General features: G+C 40.6%; 1 protein-coding gene across 1 annotated transcript; it reads right to left on the bottom strand.

The window, feature by feature from the left end:
• Window positions 1-2768: 2768 nt before the first annotated feature.
• Window positions 2769-3797, bottom strand: ZNF80 (zinc finger protein 80). Its single transcript, XM_037813484.1, is given in 2 exon segments — window positions 2769-2957; window positions 2959-3797. Coding segments are annotated over 2 exon segments (936 nt in total). The 5' UTR covers window positions 3706-3797.
• Window positions 3798-14441: the final 10644 nt, after the last annotated feature.

Below are 14441 nucleotides of genomic sequence, written 5' to 3' on the forward strand. Positions count from 1 at the left end.
TCACTGCCACATGTCCTGCAGTTGAATTTTGCCTTGAAAAATTCCATGAATACTTGTCCACTATGAGGACGCCCCAAAGTGTCCAGATCAATGCATAATTCATGTTCTTTGTAAAAAAGCACACCTAAAATCTAACCACTTATGGTCTCTTAAATTACAGCTCCTTTCTAGTGACCATCGTAAACTGCCAGGGAGCAGTGGGTCACATCCTTCACCACCACCGTTTCCCTCCTCCACCACTACCACTCTCAGATGCAGGATACTGTCCCTGTTTCTCAGGGTGAACACTCTCCTTCTAAGGAGGGAGGCAGAGTTTTAAAATCACAGGAAACGCTAAAGGTCATGCATTTATTTCTTCTAGGGAAATGAAGCCTGCTTTGTTTACCTATAATACTCAATGGACTCGCACAGAAAAGAGGCTCCCCAAGGTGAAACTGCTTCCTCCGAAGCCAAGAGAGTCTTCTCACTTGCAGTCCACTTTCAGGAACTGACCCCAAAAGGGCAGAGGCTATGTGTATCATGACACAGCTGCTAAATTTTCTTGCTAAGAGAAAAAACTCAGAAAATAAATCTCTGGTGAGGAATCATTTTTGGGTAAATGAACACGACTGAAATGCCTGAACACAGTTTTACCTATGGGTTACAGGTTTGCTTTTGTGAACATCCCACTCATTGATTCCTAAATAGGGAAAATATTTCTGATAGTGTATGATTCACAGTGAAATGATGTTAATAAATAGTCACATACACTGTGAGATTGCAGACAGGCAAATACTAAGGTATGATCTGTAGATATTAAATCTGTTTTCCTTACTGGAAAATGGATTTGGTTGCTTGGCATGAATATTAGAAGCTCTACTTCTGTTCATTAGGAACACTAATATAAATGATAAAGTCTGAAAGCAAATCCAGTACAGCCAAACTACATTCATTCAGCAGCACACATTTAGAAATACGCTGTGTTAGCAAAATGTGTGTGTGTGTGTACACACACAAAATACATTAACAGCAATTAAAGAGCTTTCTATTATTTTTTTAAAGGCTTAATAAGACCAGTCCTTTAAAAACTCCCATAAAATTCATGCTTTGTAAGGAATAGAAGTCACCTTTATTCAAAGTTCTCAGTCTCATCTTTATTAAAATATTTTATTGCAAAAATAATACATGTTCTTTTTTAAAAAATGCAAACCATACATAAGAATGTAAAGGAAACACTGAAAGTACCCTACAAACAATCCTGGTCCATCCCATTCCCCACAGAGAGCCATGGTTTACATTTCTGTGCTTATCCATACAGATCAAATTTATTTCCTATAACTTCTGCTTTTACCTATCAGTATAACTTGGAGATGTTTTAATATCAGTACATGCAGAGATGGCTGATTGTTTCACAGTATTTCATAAAATGGATGTACCATAGTTTAACTATTCCCTTACTGATGAACATTTAGGTTGTTTTCAATGTTTCACAAATAAAAAATTGCAGTGATTATTCCTTGTACATATATCTCTGCACATTTATAAGAATATTTTTCTAGGATATATTTCCAGAACTTGAATTAACAGGTCAAAGAATCTACATATTTTACATTTTAATACATTGTATTCAGTAAAAAATTTTTTTCTGTGTTTTTCATTAGTTTGTTAGCTGTGCATTTTTATTATGTTGGTTGTAGCTCTAATACAACCCCTAGAAAACTGCTGATGTGGCCTGGGAGAAACTCCTTGTCAGAGGATTAAGGATTCTCAGAAACCACAGTCAGAAGAATTAAGAGGTCACCTGGGAAAGCTGCACAGCTACAGGATCATCCCCATGTCCCTGAGAAAATTAATGAAAACAAACAAGTAAAACAAGATCAAGAAAAAATAAGAGTGCTGAATGTCCTAAACCACATGAATAAGAGTTTTTTTTTAAAAATTAAAGCCTTAAACAGTCCTAAATGGTGCAGTAAAATGCATCCATTTGTAAGCATTTTGTAACTCCTTAGATATACAAACTAATTTCATGTGATGGTATTTTTAATATTCTAATTTCTTATAAGTTTCAAGTGTTTCATGACTCAAGCCTTCATATTTCTCACAAATAGTTATGCTCCTCAAGAGTAGACAAATTTTGCAGCAAAAAATGCTTTCAATAAGTGTTTACAGAGTTGCCCTCAACTGTCCAATTCTCATTAGACAGAAGTGAATATATACAAAAGACAAATAAAGAGACAAAGCCTCTTTTACCTCTCAGACACCTGCAAAATAAAGAACAAATGACAAATTTTCATGTCTTTGACCAAAAAAGTCTGAAAGAAGCTGTGTGGCATTTCTTTTTCTTTTCTCTTCTACAGCTCTCCTCCTCCTCCTCCTTGTTCTTTTTAAACTTTTCCTAAGATGGCTGTGTGATACAGACTAACGGGAGAGCTGTGGCTGAATTCTGGATGAATTCTCAGATGCTGAGTAAGACATTTCCTTTGGCCGAAGATTTTCCTCAGGGCTTCTCTCCAGTGTGAATCCTCATGTGTCAAACAAATTTCTACCTATATTCAAAAGGTCCTTCCCAGTATGAGTTCTCTGATGTTGACTGAAGTGGGCCCATTTGCAAAAAACCTTCCCATATATCTTACACTCATAGTTTCTGTCCAGTATAAAGTCTTTGATGCTGAGGGAGGGATGAGCTACAGATGAAGGCTTTCCTATATTCAGTGCATTCAAAGCTCTTTTCTCCATTGTGACTCCTGTGTTAAGGGAGAGAAAAGCTGTCACAAAAGGCTTTCCCCACATTATTTGCACTCAAAGGTTTCTTCTCCAGTGTGGATCTTATAATGCCGGACAAAAGCAGAGCGATAGGCAAAGGATTTTCCACATTCACTGCACTTATAGGGCTTTTCTCCAGTGTGACTCCTCATGTGTTGAGTGAGGGAATACTTAGAGGAAAAGCCTTTCCTGCATTCTTTACACTCATAAGGCTTTTCCAATAGTGTGGATTATCATATGTCGGAAAAAACCAGAGTGGTAAGTGAAGGTCTTTCCACATTCACTGCACTCATAGGGCTTCTCTCCAGTGTGGCTTCTCATGTGTCGAGTTAAGGAAGTGTTGTAGTAAAAAGCTCTTCCACATTCTTTGCACTCATAGGGCTTTTTTCCAGTGTGGGTCATATTATGCTGGACAAAGACAGAGTGGTAGTTGAAGGTCTTTCTGCACTCCCTGCAGGCATAGGGCTTCTGTCCAGTGTGAATCCGCTGGTGGGACCTCAGGTGTGTCCTACGGTTAAAGGCCTTCCCACAGTCCATGCACTTATAGGGCTTCTCCCCAGTGTGAATCCTCATGTGTCGATCAAAGTCTACCTTCCCACGAAAGGCTTTTCCACACTCCTGGCACTTATAAGGCTTCACTCCTGTGTGAATCTGCTGATGTCTAACAAGGAGGCAATTTTTCTTAAACACTTTCCCACATTCCTCGCATTTGTAGGGAGTCTTCCCTGCATGAATTAAGGGATCTTTACTTGGTCCTTCTGAGTCACATTCGTGGAGAGGATCTCCTGCAGAGACTTGCTCCTGCAAAATCCCTGAGCGCAGACTATTATCTGTCCCCAAATCACTGTGTTCAGATCTCCTAAAGCGGGTTTGCTGGTGGGAGACGGTGCCTGGGCTCAAGTGCCCCTGCTGCATTTCCCACGGACCATCTTGATCCATTGCACGCCCTAACCTGGAGGACATTTCAGTTCCCCTGGGTCAGTCTTCTCTGGAGCAAGGCTCCCTAAGACAATGCTGGGTGAGAAGCAGGCTGAGAAGCTGGCTGGTCACGTGGTCTTGCGTTATCACCTGGACAGAGGCTCTGGCAAAGGCTTCACCTCCCTTTCTCTTACCCTTGCTTCAGCTGGTGGAGAAACTCTGGTTTTTACCCCACCACCCCAGGAGTTAGCAGGTCTCCAGCATTACCTCCCAGTACAGGGTCCTTTAGGCCAGGTCCAGCTGCCCCCACTCTTCTCAGGTGAAGATCGCGGCGCGTCAAGAGTTCAAACGCTACCAACACAGATGCCACAGCCCCTGCCGACGCGGTACGGTGCGGCGAAACGAAGGTCCACGCCGCAGCGGCATCCGCCTGCGCAAACTGCGTCTCCGACTACAGATACCAGAGAGCACCGCGCGAGGCAGCCAGGACTACAAGTCCCAGGGGACTCAGTTCCACTTTTTTTTTTAACCACTTCGGGAGATTTCACCTTCAGTTACACAGAAGCAGGTATGCTAGGAAGTTCATCGTGTGAGCCTCGGAATTAGTAAACTGGATAATCACTGTGCCTCGGAACTGGATGGAGGGAACTGGAATTTGACCAGGTGTATGATGCCAGTTGTTGCATGAGGGAGAACCTTCAGACATGCATACAAACATGCATGCAAAGATTATGGCCTGCAGAGTTTGAGAGATAAGGAGCATCGAATAGTACCCAGGGGCTGGGAATTAAAGTCAGTCCAATCAAAATACCAAGTGTTGGAGAAGACTGGGAAATTCAGGACCTCTTTTGTGTTGCTGATTATACTATAATTAGTAGCACCATTTTGAAAAAGTTCGGCTCCGGCTCATGAAAGCCTTACCAAAGAGCAGCTTTCCCGTATGTGTACCAGGAGACTCGTACAAGAATGCTCACAATAGCAAACACCTGGAAGTGAGTCCAGGAAAAAGTATGGATAAACTGGCTTCTCCACACAATGGAACATTATTTAGCAGCCTCAGAGTGCTCTAGTCCACTGCGTGGGATGAGGTCGGAATCCAGATGTAGAATCCTCATAAGACAAAGGGTGATAGAGATGCCTCTTCATTTTCCTGATTTTAAAGGAAATGCTTGTAATATTTCACAATTGAGAATGTGTTTCCTGTAGATTTTTGTTGGTAGTGCCTGCTAGATCATTTTCATGATGTATGTAAATATTAGGGTCGGAGGAACATAAGAACAGACAGACATACCACCCAGGAAAATCCAAAAGTGTTTTCTCCATCAAAGGATTCGGTGGAAGTCAGCATAGTCAGTATACAAGGCTGAGAGCCCAGATGTGTTTTCCAGACTCCAAAATCCTCCCCAGAAGGGGAGGCAGCAGTGATGGCACTGACCGAAGGAACCCTTCAAGGATCAGGCAGCTATGCACGAGCTGGTTTGGAAATGACGAAGTTCTTTTCAACAGAGGTTCTCAAAGTGTGGTCCCTTGTCTCAGGTGTATTGATTTTAAGAGTTCAAAAAAGGCTGACTATGAAATACCTGCATCATAACTATGATAATGTAGGCAATTATGAAATGAGTTAGCTTTTCTTCTCAGAAAAGTCAAATTTTTTCTTCAGTGAATTTGTCTTTTAGTACATGGTTTTAATGATACATAGCAATTTTCAAAATAACAACTACTTTCAGTCATTTGAGCTGTCAATAGCAATGCTTCTAAGTAACCTGAATATCTTAGCAGGAAGTTGGAATAAATTAGATCACAACAAGTTAAACCCAGAGTTCTCAAGGGGCTCCTCACAGGGGTTCCTGTGTCAATCTGGGCTGCTGCGGGTGACTTAATCATCATGACTGCAAACTGTCACCTGCAATTTTTGATCTTTGGACCCACTCATGGGCAGTGTGACTACCACCAATGCTCTAAAGATACACATACTTTCAGACATTTTCCTCTTTCGAGTTTCAAAAAGACAGTGCTCCATTCATTAAAAATAATAATTATAATGGGGAAACAATAGTGTTTTCAACAAATGGTGCTGGGGACAACTAGATCCACATGCAAAAGAAAAACATTGGATCCTTACCTCACACTATACACAAAATAACTGAAAATGGATCTTAGACCTAAATGTAAGATGTACAACTGTAAAACTCTTAGAAGAAAACAGAAGCACATTAAAAAAAAAAAATCTTGGGTTAGGTAATAGTTTCTTAGATATGACATCAAAATTATGAGCAACAAAAACAAAAACTAGATAAATTGAACTTCATCAAAATTAAAAACTTTAGTGCTACAAAGGACACCATCAATAAAGGAAAAAGACAACCTAGAGAATAGGAGAAAATATTTGCAAGGCATATATGTGATAAGGGACTTGTATCCAGAATATATAAGGAATACTTACAATTCAATAATCAAAGGGAAAAATCTCAACTAAAAAATGTGCAAAGGATTTGGATAGACATTTCTCCAAAAAAGATTTGCAAATGGCCAATTAGCACATTAAAAAAAATGCTCAACATCATTGATCATTAGGGAAATGCAAATCAAAACCACAGTGAACTACCACTTCACACCCTCTAGGATGGCTATAATCAAAAGACAGACAATAAAAAGTGCTGGTGAGGATGTGGAGAAATTGGAACACCATACATTGCTGATTGGAGTATAAAATGGTATAGCCGCTTTTGAAAATGTGGCAGTTCCTTAAATTTAAACATACAGTTACCATAGGACCCATCAATTCTATTTCTATGTATATAGCCAAGAGAAAGGGATACATTTATCCACACAAAAATCTATACACAAATGTCCACAGCAGCATTATTCTTAATAGCCACAAGTTGGAAACCACTCAAATGTCCATCAACTGACAAATAGATAAACAAAATGTGTAATATCCATTCACTGGAATATTAAAAAGGAGTGAAATAATGATTCATACAACATGGATAAACATTGAAAAATTACACTCAAATAAGCCAGTCATGAAGGATAACATATTGTGTGTTTCCATTTATATGAAATGTTTAGTAAGTCTGTATTGAGTTCACCAAACCCTTGTAGAGACAGAAAAGTAGAGCTGGGGGCCAGGAAAAGCGGCAGCTAATGGTTATGGGTTTTCTTTTGGTGGTAAGGAAGAAGTTCTAAAACTAAATTGTGGTGATGGTTGACCAGTTCTGTGAATATACAAAAAAACCATTGAGTTGTACACTTTATAATTGGGTGAATTATATGTATATGAATTATATCTCAATAAAGAAGTTTTTGTTTTTTTTAATGATACGATACTTCATTTCAGGCATATCAAAAAGTAGAGGCAATATTATAATGCCCACCCATATACTTACCATGCAGCTTAATAAATAAAATGCAACAGATACATTGAAAGCTTCTGTATATTTCTTCTTGATCCAATTCACCTGACTTCATCTCTGAAACAGACTAGGTTGTTTTTCTTTAGAGGTGAACTTGACGTTTATCATTTCCTTGCATGCTTTTGTACTATTGCTGCATTTATATCTAGTCACAAACAGTATATAATATTGATGTTTGTATATTACTCCTACTTTTAACATTTCCAAAGTGTAAGTTATTCGGTTTTAAGTAACACCTTGTACCGGACATCCACAATGTAATACAGGCCGCACTTTCCCAAGCCTTGAGAGTGGTGAAGATCATTCTACCTGCAACACTTTGAAGACTCTAAATCTACCCTTATTAAGGACACACTTCTGCAGAGGTACACAACCTGCAATATCTCTATGCAGATAAAATTTCACTGAATCACACAGAAAATTCAGCTCCTTAGAGCCATAGCTGCTCCATCACCTCTACTTGTCTTATGATTTCTACTTCTTTTAGGAGGCATTTCTATATGCTTAACTTTCCACTGGTGAGTTCTGTGTTTCACCTATCCTATAAAAGCATGTGTTTTATCTTCTAGATCTGTTCTGTTGGCAGTTAGCAGAAACAGAATATTCCCATCATTTAGTCTTCAAATCTGTACCTGAACCCAGTCATAGCTGCAAAGGATCCCACTTCTGTCATCAAGACCATCTAGTGGAAGGGCATATACACCAGGAAGTCCCTGACCATCACAGGGTTCCATTGGATTTCTTTCCCATCTGGCACTAGGTTCTTGATGGGCTCACCTGTACTGAAAGGCCTAGAGTCTTCTGCAAATTAATCCTATTAAAATGTTTGGGTGAGAGAAGTGTCCCCTCGCAGCATCCATTTCCACATCTGTGTGAAGTACAGAGAGGGAAGAAGAGGACTCTACAGTGGGAGTGGACCCAAGCCTTGCTGTGGAGTGTCTCCTTCCTCTCCCCTTTCCCTCAGTGCTGGTTGAGGGGAGGGGAATGAGGGGCCAGCAGAAGTCCTGGGAAATGGAAGAGAAGTAGGTGACCTCCCAGCCTTGCTCAGATATCCCCTCCTGCTGCAGCTGACCCTCTCCCCATGCTGCCTGACAGGGCAGCCATTCCTGCCTTCAGCCAAATCCCACAGGTATCTTGAATCTAGCCAAGGACACCCTCCTCCCCATCATAGGCGGCCTGTGAAGTTGGCCCTTTAAATGCTTCTGTAATGAGATAGTGGAAGAGAAACTGAAAAAGCTGTTGGGCCTTGGTCTCTTGACAGCAGGGTCCCATGACATGCAGGCACAAAAAATGAAAATCAAAATAGTGACTTTTAAAGAGATTGAAATGGCTGATATATTTCAACTCTGGTATATTTTTTGTCTTCAGAGGAGAAAATAAATCCAGCCCAATAGAAAGGAAAGGTCCTGAAATGTTTTTAGATGTGATTAAAAACAGCCTGGAGTGGTGGTTTTTTTATTGTCCCCCTCCTCCTTCCCTGGTTCCTGGGGTGTGGGAGGGGAACAGGAGCATAAGACTGTATTTAAAGCAAAGGTAAACAAGGAAAACAACAACTGAATCTCCCAGGTATTTTTGATGATCAGCCAGGTTGTAGAAGCTTATTAACTCAATTATGATTACCCTCCTGTAGAACAGGCTTCTTGAAGTACTCGCTGTTTTCCAAACTCACCAGTGCCTGCCTTCAAATCTTTGCCTATACCTCGTCTCTCCCTGGAATGCTTTTATTCCTTCTCACAGCATACAAGGCCCAACTAAAGTGCCCTTTCCTCTAAAACACTGACTCTCCCTGATTCCCCACATTAGAAATAAGCACTCCATTGTATTTCCCTATTCCTTTATTCTTTATCCCATATCACTTTTCACTTTCTACCTGGTGATAAAGCCAGTTTTGTGTACAGCCTGACTCTTTTTTTTAAATGCAATTTTATTGAGATATATTCACATACCAGATACTCATCCAAAGTGTACACCCAGTGGTTTACAGTATCGTCATATAGTTGTGAACTCATCACCACAATCAATTTTTGAACACTTTCATTACTCCAAAAAAAAAAAAATAAAATAAAAATAAAAAAGAAACATCCAAACATCGCATCTCATATCCCTTATCCCCCCTATTATTTATTTATTTTTTGTCTTTGTTTCTTACTTATCTGTCCATACACTGGATAAAGGGAGTGTCAGTCGCAAGGTTTTCACAATTACACAGTCACACCTTAAGAGCTACATAGTTATGCAATCATCTTTAAGAATCAAGGCTACTGGATTACAGCTCAACAGTTTCAGGTATTTCCTTCTAGCTATTCCAATACATTAAAAACTACAAAGGGATATCTATATAATCCATAAAAATAACCTCCAGAATGACTTCTCAACTCCATTTGAAATCTCTCAGCCACTGAAACTTTATTTTGTTTCATTTCTCTTCCCTCTTTTGGTCCAAGAAGGCTTTCTCAGTCCTACAATGCCAGGGCCAGGCTCATCCCTGGAGTCATGTCCCACATTGCCAGGTACATTTACACCCCTGGGAGTCATGTCCCATGTAGAGGGGAGGGCAGTGAGTTTACCTGCCAAGTGGGCTTAGAGAGAGAGGCCACATCTGAGCAACAAAGAGGTTCTCTGGGGGTGACTCTTAGGCACAATTATAAGTACAGCCTGACTCTTTACCCAAACTATAAGTTCTTAAGAGCAAGAATTCCATCTCGGTATCTCACAGAATAAGAAACAGTGCCTTGCATGTAGTGAATGAGCAAATACATGTCTTGTCTAATTTGATTCCTTTTAGAATTCTCAAAAGAAAGTGTTTTATACCCTTTTGATCCACTATGAGAATTGTGACCCAACAATGAGAATGACCTGCCCACTCAGAATTCTTTCACCATAGCTCACCGCTTCAAACAATATTAAGTATAACAAATGAACAACAAGCAAAAAAACTGACACACGACACCCACTAAGCTTATCCTTTAGTTTTCTGTCTTGGGACCCATCTCACTTCCGTTTGTGTGTGACAGCTCTGTTTCTGCCTGGTGGGGGAGCAGTCCACTTCCCACATAAAAGCAAATTGCTACTCTGGCCTCTGTTTTAGGGTCTTTTCCTGCCTGTTTTATTGGCATCTGGGAGTTTCCTCTGGGCCCTGGTGCCATTGCAGATGAGCTCAACTCCTGCCCCTTGCATGCCCAGGGTGGATTCCGAACTTCCTTTCCCCATGGTGGTCTGTAAGGAAGGATGACGTCCTATTTTTCTTAGGAAGTATTCTATATGACTGGAGGTTTCCTATACATTTTATATCTGTCATTTGTTGACAAGTTGCTTGACTCCTCAGCTATTTATATGGTTGCTTGTCATTATTCGTGGTGGTTATGTTCTAAAAATTCTCCATGAATGCTGAATTTGCAAACACTGAACCATTGTTCTTAGGGGAAATACAGGGTTAGATTTCTGTGAGCCTCTGGTCACAACATTTTTGCCAACTGATCAATGCATAACTTTGTTATGTGTGTTTCTGTTTAAAGATACCTTATGTAATACATATTGGTGATTCATTAACATTGAACTCATGGCCAATAGCACTATAACTCATGCCTGAATGAAGCTTATCTAACAGTATATTCTCTGTAAGGCACATCACAGGCTTCTTGCACTTAGGGAGTGTTCCAGTTTGCTAATTCTGCCATTTGCAAAATACCAGAAATGGGTTGGCTCTTATAAAGGGGGTTTATTTAGTTATAAAGTTACAGTTTTAAGGCCATAAAGTGTGCAAGGTAAGGCATCACAATAGGGTACCTTCACTGGAGAAAGACCATTGGCATTCAGAAAACCTCTGTTAGCTGGAAAGATACGTGGCTGGCGTCTGTTTGCTCCCCGGTTGTTTCAAAATGGCATTCTCCAAAGTGTCGCTCTTGGCTGCAGCTGTGCCTGGGTCTGTTGGCTCTTTTTAAAGTACACCAGTGATCCAGTTAAGACCCACCCTCAGTGGGTGGGCAATTCTTCCATGGAAATAATGCAACAAAAGATTTCGCCCATAGTTGATAGAGTCAGATTTCCAAAGAAACACTGAATCAATAGGTTCCAACCTAATAAACACCAATACATCTGCCCCCACAAGATTGCATCAAAGAACATGGTGTTTTGGAGGACATAATACATCCAAATTGGCACAGGGAGGCTAGACAGCACTTCAGGTCTATGCTTGGGGACCATTTAAAACAGTGAAACTACTAACAAAAAGCACCAAAATTTTTAAAATATGTGACATTAAATATATCACATAAAGGATACTTGCTTACAGTATGAGAACTGAAACAAGAAGACAGGGAATCACCTTGCTTGACCTCAGCTGGGAATGTGCATGTCAGGCAGCTCAAATTTTTCACCACAGAGAATACTACAAATATTGATTTGAGAGTGACACACTTTAGCAAGTAGGTTAATTCACAAATATGGAATCTGAGAATAATGAGGATCAACTATATATAATGGAGTGAAGAATGTTTCCCATTATCAGGCTAATAGCAAATCCCTCAAAGGTTGTTATGGGTATGTCAACATCTCATTCTGATATAACACTAGAAAGATGCAGGAGGAGGAAAGAGAGAAAGCTCAATTGTTTCTTTGTCTGAAAGGGTTTGGTGGACTCAAATTGGGGAGGTCTAGGTATGAGATGGGACTGCCTTGCTGGATAACCTTGGGAAATTCACTTCATCCTTCAGCTTCTTCGTCTGTAAAATAAGGAATTAGATCAGATGGTCCAGATCTATGAATATCACCATCACCACCTTTAGATTATCTCAATTAGTCTACAGTGAGGTGATAGGATTGTGGGTCCAAGTGTGATCATTTTATAAATCTCAGGGAAGGTGGGGAAAATTAAAAAGTCTAGGCTGTCTGAAGCAGAATTTGTGAATACAGAGAACCATAATTGTATATATAACTCCAATTTGGAATTAAAAGGGCAAATAGTTGGACTCCTGGGCTTCATTTTAGTGCAATATATCTCAGGATTCCTCATGTAGAACCCTTGAATCATTTGCTAAGAAGTGAGGTCCAGTCTGAGCAGCCTTTGAGCACCTGGATATGGGTGATAATGTCATCTCTAAGAACTCATTAACTCCTCCCATTCCCATCCTCCCCAGCAAGCCATTCCCAGCCATACAGCATTGGCTGAGATGTGGAAGGAGGGGTGTTGAATATAGTCTCTATCAAAGCATAAATGGAGGCGCTTTCAAGCTATGCCTTTCCATTCTTTGTCTGTCCTAGCCTTTGGCCATAGTTTCTTCTTGTTTTCTTGTCCAATAATGACTGCTCCATACTGTTGCCCAAAGCTGCCATCTTTGAAAACTCTTCTATTGGTGCTTGAACAGCTGTGCCCATTGCTATTTGAGAACTTCAGTGGTCCCTCTACAGATTTTTCAGTCTTCCTTCCACAAGGGGAATAAACAGAACTCACCTGGGATGTCTTGGTGCTTTTTTTAAAATTATTATTATTATTATTATTTTTTACCTTGGATAGAGGTAGGACTGATTACTGTGATGTGCTGCACTCTGGAATTAGCCTTTTAAAGACAGCTCAATTTATTCTAGCCTACTGTCTTTCCCCCAGACTCTTCATAAGACAGTGCTGTTTTATGGGTTTTTATTGTGTCCCACAAGGAACACAGTTTGAATCTCTTCCATAGTAGTTAGTAGAGAATAACTCTCCACATTCAGAATATATCAACACTGAATCAACATTTAGAGTATACCCCAAGAACCCCAGAGCAGGGCCCCCTCAGTAACCTTCTCTTCAAATTCTCCATAATAAAGGAGTATACATCCTTTTCTGAGACACCCAACAGGTTTAGTTCCAATTATTTCTCAAATAACCTCTTTTATTTATTCATCAAAGTTTGATTGATGGACTTCCAGTTCTGTCAAAGATGGACTAGCTCCACTTAACACCACTCCTCTCTCACAACTAAAATCCATGTACGTAGTAAAACAAACACAGGAAGGCTCTGAAAGGTGGGAGAGGAAAGGCTGGACTGCCTGGGAAACTCAGGACTTGAAGGATGACAGGGCAATGAGTTGCTTGGGTTTGCTTTTTGTCTTCAATGTATCCTGAACTGTGGGGTGCTAGCAATGCCCACAACCTGGAACCTCCAACAGGCAAAGATGGAAAAAGCCCCAAGAAAATTCTGCTCCCTCTAGCCACAGGACCAGGAAAACAGCAGCCTAACAAAACTGAAAACTTCCTGATAATACCAGGCCCATTCCAGTCAAATCCAGAAGGAAAAACTATCAGTTTGTGATGACCCTGCAGAAAGTGCAGGACTGAGTGTAGAGAGATGAGACTGAGGATCTAGGTGGGTTAGGTCACGGAGGAACTTGAGTGCCACATTACGTATCTTCTTAAAGAATCTTTGGACTTTATTTTGTAATTTAAGGGAAGTAAAGAGGTGTTTGAAGGAAATAACAGGTTCAAATTTGAGTTTTATGTAGATCACTCTAAAGGCCAGTGGAGGTTATTGCAGTATCCAAGTGAGAGAGGGTGAAAGCTTTCATTTGGGCAGTGGCAATGGAGATGTGGAGGAAGGAAAAATATCCAGAAATTTAAGGGGCAAATTTGGCAGGACTTAGTAATTGGGTATTGGAGATGGTGGTGAATCAAAAAATGAGGTGTCAAGAATGACTTCTCGTTTTCTCACTTGGATAACTGGGTGGATGGAAATGCCAACAACTGAGAGAAAACAAGAGGAAGAGCATGTGTGGGTGTTGGAAATGTTGAGGTCAGCTTTGAACATGATGAGTTTGAGGTGCCTGTGGTTAATCCAGGGAGAGAATCTGCCACTGCTCCCATCCCGTGGGTTGCACAGGTGTGAAAGGAGCTGTCCAGGTGGGAGAAGCTGCCTAGCACCTCATCAGCATGCCTCTGACAACCTGGAGCATGCGAATGAGTCTGGGACCTATGGTCATGACTCACACGTAATTTTCCCCCCGAGTCATTTGGTTCAACCAGGGCCTTTCAGTCATTTTCTTTCCATGGGCTACAAATCTAAGGAGTCCAGTATTAAAAAAAAAAAAGTCCCAGTCAGCCAGAACCTACATAGTACATTTAAATAGATCAAATTAACACTCACTCACAAACTCCTGTTTTAACTCGGGCCCTTTGAACAGCGGCAAGAGTTTTTAAACACCAACCAAATGGGGGCAATCTCACATTCCCTTCCCCTTGCAAACCAACCCCTCTGACCTCTGGCTGCAGAGGGAAAGGATGAGTCACTGATGCAACACCAGGCATCTAGATGAGAGCTGGAAAGGATAACATGAGTTTTAGACAGTGAATTGGGAGAAGGGAACTTTCGCCTTTGAAAGAAGAGTGGTAGC

This window comes from Choloepus didactylus, chromosome 1, assembly GCF_015220235.1.
Source record: "Choloepus didactylus isolate mChoDid1 chromosome 1, mChoDid1.pri, whole genome shotgun sequence".
Taxonomy (NCBI): domain Eukaryota; kingdom Metazoa; phylum Chordata; class Mammalia; order Pilosa; family Megalonychidae; genus Choloepus; species Choloepus didactylus.